The sequence below is a fragment of the Conger conger genome, chromosome 7, assembly GCF_963514075.1.
Source record: "Conger conger chromosome 7, fConCon1.1, whole genome shotgun sequence".
NCBI lineage: Eukaryota > Metazoa > Chordata > Actinopteri > Anguilliformes > Congridae > Conger > Conger conger.
Window position 1 is genome coordinate 51,185,976 of NC_083766.1, and position 22,813 is coordinate 51,208,788.

The following is a 22,813-nucleotide window of genomic DNA, read 5'->3' on the forward strand; positions in this document are numbered from 1 at the left end:
TCTGTTTCCTCCAGGAAGCGAAGCATTTGTAAGAATCAATAAGCACCGAGCGAGACGAGTGGGGTAGACAACAGCAAAACTGAAAAATAAAAGAACAAACGACTGAGTCAGCAAACTGCCTGGCAGGACTCCGTTCTGAAAATAACTAAGCCTATTTCAGCAGCGGCAAAATACAACAGTTTTTTTTTCTTTCCCAGAATAATTTAATTCTATTCATTGTTATCATAGTTATTCTCCGTGAGCTTTGTCAAGCCTGTGTTGTGGTCAACACCCCCCCCCCACCCCATTGTGCTAGAATGAGAACATTGAGATTTTGTTATCAGATGTAAAGCTAGTAATGGGCCTGTAATTATGTGCCCTACAATGGGGAGTACAGTCACAGACTGCTCCAGACCGCTGGGATCGTCTGAACGGGGGGGGGGGGGGAGGAGGTAAAAGACTGGCGGTGTCAGGAGCTCCATTACTGGATTACTGGTATTCCTGGTATACTTAATGCAGGGCTGCTGTGATTACGGGCCAAAAGTATCAATGGTCAATGAGTGAGGTACATACTGCATTCTATTGCGGTTTGACTGGGTCCAAAATATACGCCCCCTGGTGGGTTGAAGCCAAATTGAAACGCCACTAACAGACAGAATTTGAACAACAGATTTGAATTGACATTTGGCTGTTTCTTGAAATGTTCTAAACATATGTTCCTTATACAGCATTGGAGCCATGTAGCAAATGATTCACTTAAAAAATATTCAGGATGTCTGAGGCAGTAACAACAAAACAGACAGTAGAGGCATTTTTATCAGGGTAAAATACCTGTGGGTGGAAGCGTTTACTTTAGAAAGCCTTGATTTCTTTCATTTTGAAAATGTTTTTAAAAAGTCAGATTATTTATTGCAAACTTGAAGACACAATTCAGAAAAAAAAATGAATCAGGGACAAATCCTGCCCTTACATTTAATAGCAGCAGCTATCTGAGTAACTACACATACAGGAGGGAAACACAGGGAAGAAAATGGACGCTAACAACTAATCTGTATAACGTCTAAATTGACACAACAGGATATTGCTCCTGAAATTGAAACATGGAGTGGACTTCTATCACATAAACATGCACTGTGGATGTCTTTTTCACACACTAAAAATGTCCAGCATTTTTAAAAGCACATGAAGTCCTGCCCTAGGTGTCAATCACCTTGCTTGTAAAAAACCAAAATGGCTCCTCGGACTTGTTGACTTCATAAACCATAATTCATCACCATTGCTTTAAGCTCTCAGGGGGAGGAGTCTGGTCCTCAGCACACACAACGTGGGTTTTTTCTCTGGGGCCTCCTGGGATGTCTCTCCTGTAATATTATGAAAACAGCTAATATCATACAGGTATTTAATAAGTGCAGTTTAAGGCCTTTCTGTGAGATTTAAGTCAACTGGGCTTATACCTGTGTCTAAATAAGAGCAAGTACACAACCTATATGTGAACGGCTAAAGATATTGTAAAGAGCAAGTTGCAACGTGTGGGAAAAAAAAATGTACAACCTGAAAATACTATGAGTAAATGCTTTCTCAGAATGTTTAAGACTCTCAAGGTAGGGCCGTTTCTGCTGACACGTGGATAAAACCAGAACTCATCTTGCTGAACAGACTGAAAAAATACTTGAAACCTGAAAGTAGAGCAAGACTGCTCTGCTTTGCTAGCAACACCCTGTTCCATCCCAGACTCAAAAGCACCCTGAGCGTTAGCCTTGGCCCCTCCCACAGCTCAGACACCTTAGCGTGGTGCAATTGGCTACTTGGGATGCCTCCTGTCCCGGTTCCTTCCAATCAGGCTACGGCCTCCCAAGAGAAGGGAAGAGAGGACGGCACCAGGCCTTGACTGTTTGTTGTTTATGGCGGGCATGGGGATGATGTCTGCAAGGATATCTAGTCCAGAGCCGGGCTCCAATGGGTTTTCTGCACAAAGAGAGAGAGAGGGAGAGAGAGAGACAGAGAGGGTGAGAGAGAGGTAGAGAGGTAGAGAGGGGAAAGGAAAGAAAGGTAAGTAGGGAGGCAGGGAGAGAGAGGGAGAAGGAGAGGCATAGAGAGAGGGAGGGAGGGAAAGAGGGAGGGCGAAAGAGAGAGAGAAAGAAGCATTTGCATTCAAATACCCAGTGTAAATTATTCCTCATTAATTAAGCATCTAATTTATTCCTGATATGAAAATGATGAGTACAGTCATTGTTCTTCTACTGTACTGCTGCTTTTGGCTCAGCTGTAGAACTCTGCACAGGCAGTACGAGCAGGAGATTAAATAAACACACTGTCTTTCTCAGCAAATTCCTTCTCTTTTTTTCAAAAACAAGATCATATTTTTTATTCAGACAGGGAAAGCAGACAGGGTAACATGGGATCACAGCTCAGAAGGTGCCAGGCCAAGGGTTTGAATCCCACATCATGCTGGGAAATCTGTAGGTATCTAACAGACAATTATTTTTTATTAGGTGAAAAGAGAAGCTTTCAATCCCTGCTGAAAAGAACTGCTCAAGCTAGGGGTTCTGCCAGTTCAGACCAGCTCCATACTCATCATAATCAGCAAAACCTATGTTGAGAAAGAGCTGGTAGCTGATAATTTCAAGCTGGTCATAGCTTGATTTTACACTAGGGAAGCTTTTAAGCACAATACTTGCTGCTTGAATCTTTTTACAAGCTGGTGGATTAGCACTGTGCTGACAAACTAAAGAAATGTTGATAGTCTGGTGTGAAGGTCCCTCAAAACTGCCCCAACCCCCTGCTGACCCTGGAATGGCACTCTAGTCCTCCAGAACAAGAAAGTGTTTCCCAGCGCCATGAATCACCACTGCACACATCCAGCGAGAGGCCCCTCCCCGCCACGGCGTCAGCGCCGATCAAACCCGGGGCGGGGAGCCAACGGCCCTCACCGTGAATCCCGATCATGTGCTCCAGAATGAGGACCCTCTCGGCCAGGATCTTCAAGGCCTCCCTCAACTGCTGCACCCCCTCACCCTGCACAACGGGAGCCAGTCAGGGTCAGCACACAACCATCAATCACAGCCAGCCGGGCTCGCAAACACGCGCCTTTACTCTAATGCTAACGCGGGGAGCGACAATGCGCTGTAATGTAATAGTCGGTTAAATGTGCGGTAATGGTTTTGCTAAAGTGGGCCATGTATGTTTTGATGCAAAAACATATAAAAAAACTGCACCACATAAACTCTTCCAAATTAAAAGCGGGTGTCAGCAATAAAGTGAATTTACAGCACGGAAGAGTCAATGGCAAAGTACGTGTGCCGGCTGTCAATGAGAACCCAATAACACCGGCACATCCTGTCCTCACCTCTGGTAGGCTGTCTCCTGGTTCGCCCTTGGGCCCTGGTGCACCCTGGGAACACAAACACACACACACACACACACACACACAAACTGTTCTCAGACACTTTATATCCTGTTTCCCACATTGCATATACTGTACAAAGAAACTGTATGTGCTCATGGAATGGCTGGCTTGAAGAACAGTTTTGATTGGGCCAGCAGGATGTTGGCTGGTTGTGCACAGCCGGGTGAAACACCAGCGCCGGACGGGTTTGTCCTACTCACTGGCTGGCCTTGTTCTCCCACGAATCCTGGAGGCCCCTGCACAAAACAGGAAACCCAAGTCAGCATTGGGCTACAGCTGGAAAACATGCATGTCGGCTCAGCGTTGCCGTGTAAAGCGGGTTCCGTCTCAGTGCGGACATTTCCTCTCCCGTCGCAGTTGTACGCTACGCTCGGCTAACGATGGGAAGAGAGTCGCAGATCAAATGGCTCGTTCCAAGGACCCAGGGATTCCAACCTTCCCCGAAGCGAGAGGGAAGTTTTTGAGAAGCGCTCTTTCGCTATTGCCGGTTGCCCGGTGACCTACATACAGCATCATAGGGACGGCGTGATACCCTGGCCGCTTCCACAGGTGGACGCTATAACAGACGTATTTCATGTCTTTCATTTCAGCACCTGCTGTCGCGCTTACGGGCACTCGGACAAACGGCAGCAGGGTTCCGTATGGGATTTCGATCTGGAGACCTCCGAGGTCTTCTTCTTTGGTCTGGTTCCCTGGCTATCGCTGCAGCGCAGGGCCCCGGATGACGCTGCGGTGTTATGGATGGGCAGGATGACTGGGAGACTGATGGATTAGATCCCCAGTGTCCTCTGCGGACACCGCAGCTCAGTGTACTATTTCAAAGGCTGAGCGTCATCAGTCATCCGGGGTTACTTTTTCTTTCTCTCTCCTTTCTTATAAAAAAAAAAGGCATATTTTTTATTTAACCCATGACCAACAACACTCCTCTTTGGTGGACTACAGACTATGGAATTAAAAAGAGAAAGATAGTTACACACTCCTGTCCTCTCAGGTCCTTTTTCGCACTTGTACTTGTGTTTGATCTGCACTTCGTTGTACTTCGCTCTGGATAAGAGCGTCTGCTAAATGCCTTGTAATGTAATGTAATGTTATGCTCCCCAAGTAATGTATTACAACAAAAACGTGTTCTTCAGGGTGTAAGACACTGTTGGTTTGTACCTAAGAGGATAATAGTGAAAGAGATCTTTTTTTGATTGTTCTCCGTTTGTCAACACCTCACTATATTTTTGGGTGTGTCCTCTTTCACTATCAATTGTACATTCAGTGAGAAAATTATTAGGTAGAGCTGCACACCAACTTGTTAATGCAAATATTTTATCAGCCAATCATGTGGCAGCAACTAAACGCCTAAAAGTATGCAGACGTAGTCAATAGGTTCAGCCATTGTTCAGACCAAATGTCAGAATGAAGAAGAAATGTGATCTAAGTGACTTTGAGTGTGGAAGGATTTTTGTTGCCAGACAGGGTGTTATTACAGGGTGAATTCACACACAAATGTCTTTAGGGTTTGCAGAGAATTGTGCGACAAACAAAAAACATCCAGGGAGCTGCAGTTCTGCGGGAAAAAAACGCATTGTTAAAGAGAGAGGTCAGAGGAGAAGGGCCAGACTAGTCAAAGCTTACAGGAAGGTGACAGTAATACAATGCAACAGTGGTATGCAGTAGAGCATCACTGAACACATAATGCGTCAGACCTCTAAGTGGATAGGCTATAGCAGCAGAAAACTTATTAAGTCTAAAAAAAGGTCTAAAAATAGCAAATAAATTGAGTGCATATTGGTATTTGGAACAGAAGAAGTAAAATACAAAACCCCAAAAGGAACTCGAGGATAAGGGTAAGGAACGCACATGTAGTCTACCAAGAAAAGACCCCAGATTTTAATAAACTCTATTTAATAAACTTTATTTTTCGTCCTTGTGAATTATTACCATTCTTCCTGATGTCAAATAACCACACATTAATGTGACCATGATGGAGAGGGTGATATTTCACTTTCTTTCTTGATTTCTGAAGAACGACCTTCTTCGAGAGACGGGAGAAGGAAGTTTGACGAATGCTTTGACACCGAGTGTGCGACGCCTTCAGCAGGCAGACTGAAGGCTTTTCTGGAATGTTCTGACCCATGACACGCGTAAAGTGCGAATGTTATTATGTTCCAGAATCCTCTGACAGGCCGGCGGTACCAGGAGGCATGTGCAAGGCTGACAACGGGCCTATTTCGGAATGGGAAAAGGGTTTTCTTTGAGTGAAGTGCCTCTGATTATTTGATTTAATGCCTTAAACTTGATTTAATACCTCCAACCCTGCCCCCCCCTCGCCCTGAGGTCACGGACCGCTGCAGCCCTGTTCCTCCCCAGGTTCATGCCCGCGTTTCGACACATCCTACACATGCGTCAGCCCTCCCCTCTGAACTGCATATTCCACATCCCTTCATGTGGACTGCCTGCTAGTTTAATACATTAACTGTTACCCACCCGACCTATTGGATTTGATTGATAGATTTCTTATTACAGTTCTGTTATGTCCATTCTACCTTTACACCTCGCTGGCCAGCGGAGGATCGGCTCCCCCTCTATAGCTATGTTCTTCCTGAGATTTCTTCCAAAAATTCCACCATCATTTGACAGTTTTTCTACCCACTGGGGAGTTTTTTTTTACATGCTATCTGGAGGTTCAGACCTGCTGTTTCCCCCTTTTTCCGGTTCTGTTACTTTGTAAAGCATTTTTGTAACAGTCTGTTGTGAAAAGAATGTGTTTGAGCGAATGAGACTGTACAGTTATGAGCATTGATATTGATGTCTCCTTGCCACATTACCTTTGGGAGAGTATGTTTTTAACTGCAGAGATAAGAGTTTGACAAATCTTAGCAATATGTATTTATTGGACTCCATTTATTATTTCCCTGTCTCAAAAGCATGCAAACCGTGTGTCAGTGTGTGGAAATTGACCTTCACGCTGTGTTGAACATCCACGACACGTGATGGAAACAGACGCACTGCACAGTGTTTAACGAGCAGCCAATGATAAGGGCCCCTGGGTGAAAGACATCTCAATGATGATGATGATGACATCAGTAAAAAATGATGACAACATCAATAACAATTGATTTACCAAGTGTACTCACAATGAACACTTTCCGTGACTTTACACGACGGATTCCTCAAATAAACGCAGTGAGTATTTCACGGTGTGTACTGACGAGGCAGTTGGCACTTCAGAGAGTGTGCCTTACCCTTTCACCGGTGTCTCCTTTAGGCCCCGGGGCTCCAGTCTTCCCCGAGTCACCTGGCTCTGCCTGTAACACAGAGAGACACAGTCATGCCCCCGGAATTAAGTCCACCAGTCTGCGCCAGGACAATTCAGCATGCAGCAAAAAAAAAAAAAAAAAAGTCAATCTGAACAAGAATTTTAGTCCCATATTCACATTTAAAATCGTATGTCTAATCATTTTTTTTTGCTAAACAATACAAGAATATTGCCAATAAGGTGATAGTTCTACTCATTTCAAGATTTGCTAATGGAGTATAAGAGAATTTCACTTTACTTAATAACTTAAAACAAGCCAATATTCTCTACTTGAGAGAATAATGATTTAAAGTTAAGTTAAGACAAAACCCTTGTTAAGACACTTTTTTGCAGGGTCAGTACACAGATAGCAGCAGTCTGGAGAACGGCCTTGTGCTTACGTTTTTTCCCGGGACACCTGGGAGCCCAGCTGACCCTGGAGGACCTATGAAATGAGAGACAGTTCAAAGGGCAGCTCTAGGGTCCTACAAATCTAAAGGATCCAGTTTAATTACTATTTTTTTTATCCTCACTGTGAACAGCTGACTGTTATGTAACTAATATGATTACAAGCACTTGCCCTCTTTGTTTTAAGTGGGAGCTCTTAAGAGTATCTGTATGCCAGCACTCGCGAGCGTGCACACACACACACACACACACACACACACACACATACACCTTTCAGAAGCATAAATGTAAGAGCCGTCTACATGAGAAAGATCCGTGCAAGGGTCAGACCAATTACCAGGGGGGCCTGGGGGTCCGGCAGGTCCCGGGGGGCCAGGAGAAGGCCTCTGGTGAAGATATGCGTCTGCAGGAAGAAAAGGTGTGCTTGACTCATATCAGAGGAGCAATTAACCTGTTAATACCTTACCAGTAAAAGTGATGACCAATGGATAAATTACAGTGGGGAACTGCTCTTTTTGCTGGTTAACATCCCTGTAGGAACTCCATGGGGACCGGACCAGCTCCTGAACACACAGACCCCTACTACAAATACCTCAGTCCTGTCTCCATAACAAGCACACTCTATAGCAGGGGTGGGCAATTGCGGTCCTGGGGGGGCGAATGCGGGTTGTTATTTCCACCAATTACCCTGGTTAAATGAGCTAACTGGCTGAAAAAGCCAACAGTGGTTCGCTCGTAGATTAAATCACACAGTAAAATGTTTCATGTAGGGACACAAGAACAGACTTCGGCTGTCATTCATGGACTTAACGTCAGATTGCGTTAATGTCGGGGCAAAGGAAATAATTAAGGCCAGAAGTTGGCATGAAAAGCAGAAACAGACACGGCCCCCGCTGCCAAACTCTGCTGTAGAGAGGTCTTGTTTGCCTGTATCACCAGAGATCTGACATAGTTTACTTTGTACCATTTCTCTCATTTCCTGCTTTGTTCCATTTCCTGCCCAAATAATTAAACCGCCCGAATTTTCTGTGAGATCCTCCATTCCCTTCGCTCTGTCATTTGCACAGATCTACAGATCGTAGATTCCTTGATTTATACTGTATACTTTAACACAGACATTCACAAGACCGCAAAATAAGCAACAGCATATGCTCTCCATGCCATGTACATTTGTCTTAACAAGTGTGTGACTTAAAATTTAGTTTGAAATTGTCTTCCTCCATTGGAAAATAATTAAATCTTTGTTTTTTTACAATGTTGTTATCACCATTGACATCATTAACACCAAGCCCACAGTCATTCTCAGTGGAATGAACCTCCTCTCAGTGGAATGACCTGTCTCTGGAACAGCAGCCAATCGGTGAGACCGAGAGGCCTCGGCCAATGCGTGATCACCGATGTAAAACGACAGGAGAAGCTATCTATGAAGCAGTAGAGGCACCCGTGTGAAAGTACCCACAGTAATTATCTGTCACGCGCAGCACTAAGAACCTGTTTTAACTCCCTGTCGACCACACAAGCCTTAGCACCCAGCCCAGTGGTACACACGCCTAGCCTCCAGGAGAGGTCAGGTGTGAATGACAGCCTCTGAAAAGGTCAGGTTGGGATATTCATATTTGCCCTTTCAGAGGAAATGTGGTGTGCTAAACCACCCAGTGAGTGGAATTAAAAAAACTAAAATGGCCGAGCTTCTCTGCGCTTTCGATAGTACATGAGTGCCAAATCTCTGTGAACCTAAAAACCAAATCATACACGAGTTGCTGGATACATAGCTCATTCTGTTAAGTAGCTCATTCAGTCAATGCTCCGGTGTGTGAACGGTCCGGTATCAAATCTGGATTATACCAGACAATAGCACTCCAGGGCCTCTCATACTTGGTAGCGATTCAACAAACCAAGATGATATTGTCTCTGGCCAATCCGGTGCTATCTTCCATAAAGCCGTGCATCACCCAGGTGGGTGGTACACGTTGGTGGTAGTTGAGGCAAGTTTCCCCCTCATCATTGTAAAGCGCTTGAGTCTTGTGTGTGCAAACTCACTTCAGGACTAAGGTTTAAGTAGAAGGCAGTAGCTTAACATCACGGGCGTCGGAGTAGAGCGCATACTCCTCCGTGCCGCCCTGAAGTGACAGGGTGTTTCAGCAACGAGCCGAGCGAACACAAACGGACGTCTCCAAATTAGGAAGAGGGGAAAATCCCAGGCTGCATCAGTGGCGGTGCCGAGGCCATCCTGCATTAAGCAGCCCTTCCCAGAATCCCCTGGCGAAGGCTGACATGGTGTTATACCTGTGTGGTCAGCTGGGGCTCTCCCCTGCTGGGGAGAAAAAGGCTCCATTAAAGTTCAGAGCCCAGCCACAGCCATTAACATACGGACGGGGAAATGCACTCGCGGGAGACATCCCTCTGGAACTCATTTCTGGAACCCCGGCCGATCGCCCGGAGTACCCCGCGAGCGTTGGGGTTTGACTTGAGGGCCTCGTCTTCCCCCTTTTTTAAAGAGCCGGTTTCTTTGGCTCACAGGGCAGCCTTCAGTTGCCAGAAATCAGACTGCCGTGCTGACAGGTTACAAATTGGGTCTGATTTACTGCAGGCTGCCTGCAGCCAGTGCACACGCTTAAACAAAGCCAGTTCTCCTAATTAAATACAGCTTGCCAGGCCTGGCTGCCATTGTGGGCGTTTGCTGCCCTCTGGTGTTGGAAATTGGGAATTGTGTCAATTTGAAGCACACACGAGGTCAGCAGTTATTTTTTGCAGATTATAATAAATGCGTATGAATAGATCTTGTTTCAGCAGTGCTCTATTTCATCCAGGTTTTAGAAATGCATGCATGCATTTATGTAAAAGTGATGGCCATGGTTGTCTGCCTAATGATATTCACACTTCCATCCGATGCTATATCGAGTTGTATTGTGTCTCTCTCAGTACTGTGACGCAGTCCACTGTCTGGAATGAGATCTTAAACCTGCAGTACCTACTGTGGCCTGAAGCCCTACAGGCAGAAACTGGCTTTTATAGAGATGGCCTTGGCATCAGGAGGGTTTACACTGGCAGGTTATTTCCCTCTTCTCTACGTAATAGCACCTCATCTGATTGACTGGCAAAATAAGCACAGTGCCCAGCTCAGCCAATGGGAGCACAGCTCAGCAAATTGGTGCAAAGCTCAGCCAATTGTGCACAAGCACAGCCAATGGGTACAGAGCACAGCCAATGGTGCATAATTCAGCCAATGAGTGCAGAGGTCAACTGGTGAACTTGACTGGTTTAAACTTGCTGTGCACTATTTTATACTACAGACTGGGAAGACTGAAACAAGCAGTATTACACATTAATTTTAAGCATTCGATTTATCCTATAGAGGGTTGTCAGGCAAATGAGATGAAACTTGCACAAATGCATAGACATGCACACACACATACACATACACACACTTGTACTCACACACACACACACACACACACACACACACACACATAAACACACACAAACATGCACATACAAACACACACATACATGCACTCCCACATAGGGGATAGTTCAGAGATGTGGGTAAGAAAGACAGTTTGTCTTTGCCCTGTGGGAGGAAGCTGGCTTACCCAGAGGAAACCCACACAGACAGGAGGAAAACAGAGCCAGACCTGAATACTCCACATTACCCAAACAATACAAAGCGTGCGCAAAACAACAGCTTAAGGGAAGAATAAATAAAAAATCCAGATTTTATTATTCTTTTTTTGCTCATTTTGATTGCGATGTTAAAGTTTGACCAACAAAAATAGGCATGCTCAAGCTATCCAAAACGGTTAAAAATAGGCGGGTTATCTTTGGCATGCCTCCATAATAAACAGTCATGAGAATAGAGCATTTATTCAATCTGGGGGGGAAAATGAAACAAAACATTTTTTTCCATAAAGAAGTGTCCTCAGGATTTTTACTTCACATGGGTTTATTGTCTGGAGGGCTTCAGTGACAATGATACATTATTTTCTTCCATATAAGGTCAAAAGACTGGAGCTTTCATCATCTGCAAGAATCACAGCTAATCTTACTCTCTCCCTCCTTGTGTGTTTCTTATCACCACTCTCTGTTTCTGATTTGATGCTCAATGCGATTCACATTGGGTGTGTATCAGACAGGAAGTTCAGAAGTACTCAGATAGCTGTGCTGGACGGCTATGATATCATAAGCCTGGAAAGGATACAAGCAGCTGTAAGCACAGTTGGCATCCATTTTAATTGCACACTGTAATGTGCAGTAAGAGTCTGGACATTTGTGACCTGCATTCCCAAGTTGGAAATCATCAAAACAAAATTCAACAACATCAACAAAAAGGAATTCTGCGAGTGACAAACAATCGTTTTTTTCAAAGGGAGTCCTAGATTATAACTTAAGTCAAATATACAGAGGGGGGTTTTCTTTACTGTTTCACAAATGGATCACAGATGCATCTGAACTATGGTAACACAATCAGGTGTGGAAGGTGGCCGGCCAGCTGCAGATCTTATCGTGGCTACAGTGGGGCTTGAACCGCCACCCTTCCGTGTCCCAGTCATGTACCTTAGCCACTAGGCGACAGCCTGCCCCATAAAATCCCAAGTGTCGCCAAAATAGCACTCCTGACCTTATACATCTTCAACCAGTCAAAATGATGGCTATACTACGCTTTTGAGCCCCTGTTAATGCACATAATGCAGTGGTAACCAACCCTACCATCCTGTAGCTTTTCATTCCAATGCATATGTGGCAGACCTGAGAGTACTAATGAACAGTTCAATGCAGATCTCTCACTGTTGAATGAGGTGTGCTTTGTTAGGGTTGGAGTGAAAACCTACAGGACTGTAAATCTCAAGGAACAAAGTCAGGCAGCCATGCTCTAGCTGTTGAATGAGGTGTGCTTTGTTAGGGTTGGAGTGAATACCTACAGGACTGTAGATATCCAGAAACAGCGTTGGGCAGCCCTGCTCTAGCTGTTGAATGAGGTGTGCTTTGTTAGGGTTGGAGTGAATACCTACAGGACTGTAGATCTCCAGGAACAGGGTTGGTTACCACTGCCCAAGGGCTCAGGAGTACAAGCTAAAGGTGAGCACTTTGGATGTAAACACAGTTTGGCTCAAAACATCCGAATAGATCAATACATGCCTCTTGGACACTGATGCACCTTGTTCCATGTATAAGCTATGTTTACAGGGTGTCTACAGTGCGCAAATCCAAAAATGGACCGTATGTGGCCATTTGCAGGTGCGTTTCAATGTCTGAAAAGGACATAATCTTGTGCACAGAGGTGTTCTTGTCCAGACACTTGGCATAAATTACCATACATGGCCGACATCTCTCAAGACACACCGTGAAATTTCAGTGCAGTCACAGCCTGTGAATTAATCAGGAATATCCGAGTCCAGAAATACCAGATCACGGACATGGCCCCGGAGTGTATAGAAGTTTCTGGAAATGCACGTATCAACATGGGAAACAACCAGCCATGACTAGAAACAAGAAATGCGGAAATTTCTGAAAATACACGTGTCGACACGGAAAAAACCATCGCTCACAACGAACTCTCCCCAAATCTCACAGAAATGCAACAGGTGGGATAACTCCCAGATGCTCCTCTTTTCGTGCAGTGCAATGCATCAAAGTGTTCAGAGTTATCCCAACACGCACAAAGTTTAAATTACTGCAACAGCCATCACGTCTACATGCCAGAGCATGAAGCATCCAGTTGGACTGGATTCAGCTGTAAAACATTGCAGTACATGTTGATATCCCAGCCCCTAATACTCATCAGCGTGTAACTCGTCTTCCCCGCGGCCAAAGTCGTACAGTACATTGTTGTTATGACTCAGACCCATTTGTTTCTCCGCGGCCGACTATCCGTCTAATAATGTGCGGGATCCGGTTTCCTCTCCTCTCCCGGCTCCCCTATTCTTCAACAGTAATTAGGAAGTTAGAAACCGTCCACCACAGTGACACATGGTTATCATTAATACAATGCCGCTGTTCAGTTTCCCACATAAATTGCAGGAAGTGGGAGAAGTGAATGACTGTTGGTTTTAAGCCTAATTAAGGTACGCCGGAGAGCACAGTAATGAGAAAACAAGAAAAACAGTCAGACAGATGCTTAAACAGAGGGCCCATGCTGTCAAATATACTCTAGTTAAGAATGAATCCTTACCAGGCCTGGGCAGACTCTTCCAAGAATACAGTGGAGTGATACCTAATTGGCTACAGAGTCGCCCGGGGGGTTCAGCTAAAAGGGTATTTACTGAATTCTCTGGTTTGTTTGGTGATGGCAAAATAGCGCCTCCTCTGGGAATGGCGAAGCCCGCCAGCACATAAACGAGCAAGCATTTTTCAAGTATTGGGACGCATCCCTGGTGGACATATTTCGGAGGACGCGAGTGATGGTGAATGCCCTCCTGAAGTGACTGAATGCATCGCCGTGATGAGAGAGGACATCAGATTTCATTGAGGGGAGAAAACGAAACTGTTTATGAATAAGCTATTCAAAATATCTACTGGTTAAGTGATGGGATACAGGTTCACATCAACAGCATGTCTTCCTGAGTAAATGTACTGTATTTCTGGGTTTTTTAATCCCAAACTGATCCAATATTTGCTCAATGAAAAAGGATCAGCCAGAATCTTCCTGGATGTACAGCGCTCACCTTGCTGCTTGGTGGTCAATCCAAAGACATCCCCCCTGAGGGCAAAGGTAGAGGGGACCCCTGGTGGTCCTGGAGGCCCTGGTTGGCCAATCTCCCCTGGGAGACCCCTCTCCCCCTGTGGGCCTGAGAGAGGGGAAAACAACAAAAATACCATCAAAATAACTTTCAAAAGAGGGATGTAGGAGACACACAGTGTTAGGTCAAACTTAGAGATGTAAACACACACATACACTGCGGGAGGCGAATATAATTCTGACCTACATTTCCATAACAACGCACAGATGTAATAACGTAAGAATTCTGATCCGACCGACAGACACATTCTTACATTTCCACGGTGACATCATGTTTGGAGAGTGAGGTGATAGAATAGACAAGATGTGTTGAGAGGGTTGCCAGGGGAACAATGGCAGGGGAAGGGGCCTCACCTCTGGGGCCCATGGGCCCTGGCTTCCCAATGGGGCCCAACTCCCCTGAAGGTCCAGGGGGCCCGATTGACCCAGGAAGCCCTGGAAGTCCGACAGGTCCTGGGGGCCCCCTAACTCCTGTGTGACACAGACATATTGGACAGAAAGTCACTGAGGAGAATAGTTAATCAGAACACGCAATGCAGAAAAACAGGATGAGCGAATAAAAGAAAAAGAACCCTGAATGTAAAAAAAGTTGGTGTAGCCACAACTGCCTCTGGATGAAGACGCCTTCAGAGAGTTCAGCCTGTCTGAACAACAAACAGACTTTGTTTTAAAACCACTTAAGACACGTTTTCAGAAAAAAAGATAGCTCATTGAACAACTGAGGCAAAGCCCTGCTGAAAAAACAGCTAAAGCTAGGTTTTGAGACAGCTGGTAGCTGGTTGAACAGTTCAGACCAGATCCCAGCTTGATATGGTTTGACATGACAAGCTACCAGCAGTAGCTGGTTCACCAGCACATAGCCAGTGAGACCTGCCTCATGACCAGCTTGGCCATGCTGGTTGGCCAACTCAATCCCAGCTAGATCACCTTATGGCCAGTTTATGGCCAACTTGACCAAGATGGCATAGCTGGATTTTACAGCAGGGGATATACAGTATATATAGAGATATATAGAGAAAGTACACACAAGCAAACAACATACATTTCTCTCAGGTTGACATGTGCCATGTCAATGCCCTTGGAACACAATATTCTGCTCATCTGTCCTCCGGTTTAGAACCAAAGTGGTAGTTTGTGTGAGATTTGAAGGAGGATGAATAAACACAACAAAAAAAATACACTTCTCCTATTTGGATTTGGGACTTGTGTCTTTGTGCACCAAGTCTGAACTGTGAGCGGAAAGTTCAAAGTGCAGGGCACTTGGCCACATGTTGACCACTTTCGGATGTCACTGTGGGTAAGCGCATCTGCTACATGGATAATCTAAATGTAACTGAGGACATGGGTTGCTGTTTTTCAAGGGCCCTTTTTTCTTTGGAAAACAAACTGCTCATGACTACTGTCACAACATTGCCAGAAATATGACCATGGCACTATCTCCCAGTCATAATTCCAATGACATTTGGCAAACTCCAGATGCTTGGTTTTGTTTATTGTACCCTACGGCTGTCTTCAGAGAGTTACCTTTCCAAACAGTTTGTTGGTATGGAGGTGCAATTTTAGGATTCATTTTGAGACTTGGTGAGCTCAAGATGCAACCAATCTGTGCAATTCTTAAACTGTGATCCTCGGGTTCTTCGTGCCCTCCCTCACCAGCTTCATCACAGTCAATGAGGACAACGTTCACTTGCATCCTCTTCCTGGCAAAATTACAACCATTCCATAAGTTCCATTTTTTTTTATCGCACTTACAAGTGGTATGTTTCTGTATTTTCTTGTTGCCATTAGCATACTTGTCAAAATTAATTACCATCTGTCTCTTTTGAATCGACAGTTCTTTTGCTTTTCCCATGCTGATGGATGACAGAGGGATTTTGCCAAATTTTTCTACTCTAGTGATGGTATGACACAATATAGTTCCTTGAAACTGAGATTAACTATGTATTGTATTGCCTATTTCACTTTGTTTGATTTTATTTACAATAATATAACATATAGATTATTATCTGTGTTGTTTATCATATGCAGCCATATGAGTGCCAATAATTCTGGAGCCCACTCTACAGTACGTATGACTAAGCGTGGCTAATCAATAAAAGCTTGTGTAGCAGTTCGGAAGAGTGCATGATCACTCACTGCAGAAGTCACCCACTGGAGCTTGAATAAAAGTGTGATTACTTTCCTGGGCTGGGGACCTCTGCTCCCTGAGCCTGCCCCTCCCTCCTGCTGCACAGTGTGCCCATCAAGGCCTGTGGTTCAAAACTTGCATCGGACTTACACCAGTTCTCACAGCCGGTGTACCCAACCAAACGCTTTCCCTGGTGTTCCCTTCCAGAAATTTATCTCGGCTTTCCTTTCACACAGCAGCCCAAACATGTCCTGTGTGTGTGTTTGTGTGCATGTGTTTGTGTTTGTTAATGTAGTATACAAGCACACAAGTGTGTGTAGATCCGAATGCATCTTGGCAGCTAAATAAACCTCATTACTGTTGAAGATCAGTGAGGCTGCAGGATCCTGCCCAAGGCTGTGACAGGGCCTCCCTGCTGTAAAAACACCGCGCAGATGTGCTACATGTTTTATACTCTGCCTCAAAGAGGGAGAACTCAAGTGCCTCCAAACGAATTTAATTATACGGCAGTGCAACAGCAGCACGCACACTTCTTTTCTTCTTTCAGCTCTCCTGCTTCGGTCCTGAAGTCTGGATGTGTGCGTCTAATTATTTCTTCAGTGCCTCCTACGTCCAATCAGACTAGTCTGTGAGAATGACTCCAGAGAACATCCACAGGAGGTTCGCCCCAGAATGGCCACTCTAAAGCTTGGATGTGGTGAAGGATGGACTTCAGAACCTGTGGATACTGAATGGGCAGTGGGTCCTAACAGGGCCGCAGAGCTGAGTGACCAGGTCAGCTCCAGGTCAGTCAGACAAAGAAATTGTGTTGCAGTGCCGGCAAGGTACCAAAGGTGTGGGGCTGTTGGGTAGCTCACGTGTGGGTGCGTAACTGTGGCAGGCAGCCCATAGGAGCAGCACATAACAGGCTTTGTGTTGCTCAGGGTTATGGGAGGGATACAGTCGGCAGAGATAGCCAGCTTTGTTCGCTGCTTGAGCGACTCCAGCGACTGTAGCGTACAGCTAATGGGTAGTCAATACATTCCGGCTGGGCACGGCAAGGCATAAGTAGGCATAATGCTAGCTGAAATGACAACTGCTATCAAGAGCTAGCAAAACAACTCAGTATAGAAAAAGCCTCAGTCAGAAAAATGCAATACATCCCATTCAGACAGGTGGGGTACACATTGCACAGTGAAGCAGCTACAAACCCATCCAGAAGAATAAACGTTGACCTCTGACCCCCGTTTGACCTCTCACCTGGTAGGCCGACGGTCGGAGGACCGACGGGAGTGGGTTTGGGTGAGTCCACCTCGTTGTCCGCGGATCTCTCCGGCAGGACGGGCACCGAAGCCGGGGGTGGCCCCGCAGCCTCCAGCAGTAAAATCTGGGGCACAAACAGCGGGAGCGCTAGATGGGTCCTCTAGGAAAGGGAACGTCGACATCTGCCGAAAGGACTCGGCGAGGACTTTCATTATACTTCACACACAGGAATGGATTATGCCGTAATATCAGGCCTTCGGGCTAGAAAGGGACACGCAGATCAAAGGAAACCAGCAACTGCCTTCATGGGTACTGATGAAGGCAGTGTGCTGAAACCTTAGAATCTTTTCCATGTATGAAGTTACTGCTTTTATAGTTCATAAAAAAAATCCTACATATCGCTTTTTCAACCGGTGGTGATGAATGTCTTTCAGTGCAGTCCTCTGACAGAATCTCTACAGTAAAAGTATCCTGGCCTAACCGCACAGAAAAAAAGGGCTTGTCCTTAAAAGTAAATTCTTACTGTGCAACCTGGCCCAACGCTGATTTATTTTGGACAAATTACCCAACTCTCTGCCCTCTGCGGTTCAGATATTTATTTTCCCCTCCAGGGATGAGATGAGGGCTGTCACTCCAGGTATGTCCTTCAAGAATCTTTACTGCGAACAGCCAGGATGTTTTTGGCGTCCTCTGACCAGTTTTACTTGTGTAGTGCAAGACTTACCTTTGACTCAATGAGGCTCAGTCTGTCATTCATGCCGGCGTAGCCAGTGCAGTTCATACACTCTGCAGAGAGAGACACCAAGAAGGAGAGAAAGAGAGAGAGAACGGGAGAGGGACGTCATTCTGTGTTGGATCCATGTACGCTTTTCTAGATCATTTAAACTTAATTCCCCTCCATCATTCAGAACAAACTATTTTCATTTCAGTTTGACGAGGGATTACGCGTAATTTATGCCTAATGTGGCCTTTGAGATGAAACTGCTTCTTACGGGCAGAGAAGTAAAACGAGTCATCAAGCAAAAACACGGCCGGGCCAAACTCCGCAGCCCTCCTTCTGCCTCAATGCCTTCTGGGTACAAAATGGCGGAATGAGAGCTGGCTGCAAAACAGCGGGGCTGTCCCTCCTGCTGCTCGGTAAAGTTTGCTTTTCATCTTGCTGCCCACTGGCGCTGCCCGGCGTGTGTTCAGACTAGAAACACACGCCGGCCAATGGCCGCAGAGCAGACGCTTCTCACGCTTCACCTCCTTCTCCAAACACCCCCACGCCCCCGCCGTCGTCTGCACCGCGACCGGCCAGGTCCCGAGCCAGGGTGCCATGACACCGCCAAGCCTCTCGGGCTGTGTGGTGCGGGTCGAAGATCAGGGAGCATCAGGGAAGGGAGGCTAGGCAGAGACAGGCCGCCCTGCTGTGAAATACAGCTATGCTAGGTTGACCGGCTTGAAAATTGAGCTGGTCTAGCTGGGTATGAGCTGGTCAACCAGCATGGCCAAGCTTGTCTGAGTGGGTAGCTGTTTCAAACTAGCGTGAGCTAGTCAAACCATGTCATGCTGGAAGCTGGTCAGAACTGATACACCAGCTACACCATGTTCAGCTGGGAGAACTGGCCAACCAGCTGCGTTTGTGTCTGTGTTTACCAGGTGTTTCAATTAGGGTGACCGGATTCAGAGGACTGTGTAAATAATGCAATGAGAATGTACAATTATTACAGTCAGAAAGCCCACTGAAATATAGTACAAAGGAAATACAAGACAAGCCAAGATTTTCTCTAAATTACTCGGGACACATGAAAAATGCTGAAATGCAGGCTGCTCCTGGGAAAAGCGGAACATCTGGTCACCTTGCGTATGAGCAGGGGTGTAAAGTCCATGGGTCAGAGAGTTTAAAAATGTGCTAATTCGCAAAACCAGGTGATTGAAACCTGGGTGTTCCTACGGCATAGGAGCAGGTGTTTTCAGGCAAACAGCACCAAGAGTCGAACAACCAAAACAAAAATTATGCATATACATAATAAGACAGAATAAAATCTGCACAGCTATTGGGCTCTTGAGCAATGCTGTTAACCCCACATTGCTCTAGGGGGACTGTCCCCTGCTTAGTCTAATCAACTGTCTTTTGATAAGAGCATCGGCTAAATAACAAATTACAGTAGGTAGGGGTTAAGTCAGGACTAGCTGACCTGGGTCCAATGGGGCATATTTAAATAAAAACACAAATCACCTCGTTGAACATGCCCTGAACTGACACGGTGCGCTCCACCCACACCTGGGTGGAGGCCAGGGAGAACGCAGATCCAAACAAAACTTTTCTCTGGATTTAAATTCTGTCTCCACTGACAACCCTGGGTGCCCGCTAACTAGTTACGCTGAATATATCTTTCGTCAGATTCATATTTTTCCCCAGATGTTGACGGATGTCTATGACTTCACACCGCAGGTGTTTTTCTTGTGCGGCAATAAGGGGACCGGCGTTGGGTCAGGTTCAGGCCACCACGGCGGGGCTGAGTGACATGTGGCAGCCAGAGCTGATGTCATGCACTGCCCAGACACAACTAGCACAGGCTCAATAAACAAAACAAAGGGGAGAAAGGAGTTGAAAAGAGGTTTAGGTCACCGACCGCAGAAGTAAGTGTTCTGGCGAAAGCGATTCGCATTCCTCTGTCTGTTTAAACCGCAGGCTAGGGTGTTTTGCTTTTTGTCACATTTACAGTTGCTGTTGCTGTTTATCGTAGGAGACCATATTTTCTATGTGCCTTACTGCTGTGTCCTCTGAGTGTCCAATGGTACAGGAGGAAAGTGTGGGATGTGTGAAATTGTTCATCAGGGCCACCTCAGGTTCGAGACGGGAAGTCTGCCATCCACACCATGGCAACAGTGAAAGCAGCTGTTAACTACGCAGGGGAGTTGTCAGCAAATGCGGACCGGCGAACAGGCACAACAATAGCATCGAAAAAGCTATTAGCACCCTGTGAATTCTGCACAATTGCAATGTCTTTCAATAAAAAAGACATTCGACCACATACAGTAGACTGGTTATGCCAGCAGCTGGCTCTGTCTGTTTTGCTCTACTGGGGGAGTTAAGGCAGACAAGATGGCGGATGATTCTGTGCCATTCCCCACATGTTGTACCCAGCCCCAGGTGTGCTGTATTCCAGATGTATCCTGGCACAAAGGAGGAAGGCTCAACAGGGCCAGACAGATTGATAAAACAGATACAGCACATCTGCAAAACATGTGTTATTGCAGCGGTCTGGGGGGTATGGGGGGGGATGTGGTGTGGTGAGCCTCACTAATCTTTAACAGTAATGAGGGTGTATTAGTTCCCAAGATGCAGTTTAGAGTCCAGTCACCTGCAAGCTGAAAACGTATTCATTCATCAATTTACAAGTACATGTGGCTGCATTCACACACAAACCTAGCAGCTTTTAACTGTGCAAAGGCAAAAACCAAAAAACAAGGACTTGATTGACTCCCTGAATTTTTTTTTTTTTTTTTACATGTCAACAAGCCACTTAATAAAACAGCAACCCTGGTGGAATTTTCAGCTACCAGCCTAAGATGGATTCTAACTGGAAGTAGCTTCTGCTCCAGCACAATACCATCTGGGATTTGGTGGAGGCACACCAGCTGGACATGGTCTTGCCAGCATGGTTGCTGTATCCACCATCTTGTTGCCAGCTTGGCCATGCCCATACCAGCTTGAAACCAGCTGGACAAGCTTAAAACCAGGCTGGAAACCAGCTGTATTTTCTTCCAGAGACTAGACAACTCTCTGAAATGCACACACCCAGGGGACGTTTTTGGTTGGGATGTACCAACTGTTTAAGTATCGGCTCCTGAAGTGCCATAGATACAGTATATTGTGGCTACAAGCACTACATTCCACAATGAAGTCCCTGGAATCATCTTGGCGTGGGTTGGATATGTCCAACCACTTCCTCTTCATTTATATTATAAACACTTCAAGACTTGTTTTCTGAATACTTAAAACATGTTTAAGCTCCTTTTTTAAATGCATAAGTACAGCTGAGTTAGCCATTATCAAGATAAAAGCATGGCAATTTAGTCATCGCTCCCAGAGAACACACCTACGTGCTCTTGAAAACGATGTGACTTTGAAAAGAATAGCAGCCCTTCTCTCTTCACACAATTGCGGCTTAACATAAACCGTCATCACTGTCAACACTTGACAGGACAGGATTTTACCCCAGCCTATGTATGGGCCCGTTGCTGTGGTAACCATAATGACAGGTTTTCGCCACTTCTCGCTATAGAAAAATGCAGCGGAACACCAAAGGAGGCAGGGCTTCCATTTGTGAAACCCTCAAAAATCAAGCACACTCAAGCACATATGTGTGTGTGTGTGTGTGCATGTGTGTGTGTGTGTGAGAGAGAGAGAGAGAGAGAGAGAGAGTGCGCGTGCGTATATATAAGTATTATAAACAATATGTAAAAAAATGAACCCCAACAACACATGCATAGTTTACAGGTGAGAGAAATTCTTGTAGACTTTGTGGTAAATTTGCTTGGGAATGTTGCATTTCAAACTGTCATCAAACTGATAAAACATTACCTGTGCAAAAAAATGAAAATGCAAACCACCTATACAGCCAGACTTCACCATATACTTTTTACCATAAAAAAATGCAAAGCCTCTCTACATTTATTTATCTGTAATGTATTACATTACATTACAAGGCATTTAGTAGACGCTCTTATCCAGAGCGACGTACAACAAAGTGCAGATCAAACACAGGAACAAGTGTGAAGAGGACCTGAGAGGACACGAGTTCCGAGTCCTAGAGTGACCATACAGACACAATAGGAACCCTTGAAGAATACATCAACTTCCAAACTAGCATACCACGATTGGCAGCTAGAATACCCCGAGTACAACAATACAATAGCTAATACAAAACACAACAATATCTATATATAACTATATAAGTGCCATTATAGTCTATGGCATATACGAGGCTAATCATGGTGGTGAGTTAGGGAGGGAAAGGTGCAGCCTGAAGAGATGAGTCTTCAGTCTGCGTTTGAAAGAGGTCAGAGACTCTGCCGTTCAGACATCCACAGGGAGGTCATTCCACCACCGTGGGACCAGGAAAGACAGCAGTCGTGAGCGAGAAGTGCAGGTGTGGTGAGGGGCATGAAGGCGGAATGGAGGGATCTTGTTGGTGTATATGTCTTGATAAGTGATTGAATATATGCAGGGGCTGATCCCTTAACTGCCTGGTACGTGAGCACCAAAGTTTTAAATTTGATGTGAGCCATAACAGGCAGCCACTGGAGGTTGCTGAGCAGGGGGGTGACATGTGAATGTCTGGGAACATTGAATACCAGACAGGCTGCAGCATTCTGGATCAGTTGTAGGGGTCTGATGGCAGATGCCGGAAGGCCAGCCAGGTTGCAATAGTCCAGGTGGGACAGGACCATTGCTTGGACAAGGAGTTGAGTGGAGTACATATTACTTTACATTGTATTTGACATTACATTAGTCAATCATTTAGCTGACACCTTTATCCAAAGCAACCTACAATTGATTAGACAAAGCAGGGGCCAACCCCCCTCTCCCCAAAAGTAATGTGGGGTAAAGGGCCTTGCTCAAGGGCCCAACAGTTG

At 45.5% G+C, this 22,813-nt stretch overlaps 1 protein-coding gene across 1 annotated transcript in view; it reads right to left on the bottom strand.

Annotated features, from left to right (window-relative positions):
• Positions 1 to 863: 863 nt before the first annotated feature.
• The window catches only part of LOC133132321 (collagen alpha-1(XXVI) chain), a 56,248-nt gene continuing 34,298 nt past the window's right edge, over positions 864 to 22,813 (bottom strand). The window contains exons 4-14 of the mRNA XM_061247664.1: positions 17,910 to 17,971; positions 17,183 to 17,309; positions 14,170 to 14,286; positions 13,742 to 13,864; positions 7,417 to 7,482; positions 7,073 to 7,116; positions 6,619 to 6,681; positions 3,586 to 3,621; positions 3,326 to 3,370; positions 2,910 to 2,994; positions 864 to 1,944 (exon numbers count right to left, since the gene is read on the bottom strand). Coding sequence (XP_061103648.1) covers positions 1,781 to 1,944; positions 2,910 to 2,994; positions 3,326 to 3,370; positions 3,586 to 3,621; positions 6,619 to 6,681; positions 7,073 to 7,116; positions 7,417 to 7,482; positions 13,742 to 13,864; positions 14,170 to 14,286; positions 17,183 to 17,309; positions 17,910 to 17,971 — 932 coding nt within the window. The 3' untranslated portion in view covers positions 864 to 1,780. The remainder of the gene's footprint in view (positions 1,945 to 2,909; positions 2,995 to 3,325; positions 3,371 to 3,585; positions 3,622 to 6,618; positions 6,682 to 7,072; positions 7,117 to 7,416; positions 7,483 to 13,741; positions 13,865 to 14,169; positions 14,287 to 17,182; positions 17,310 to 17,909; positions 17,972 to 22,813) is intronic.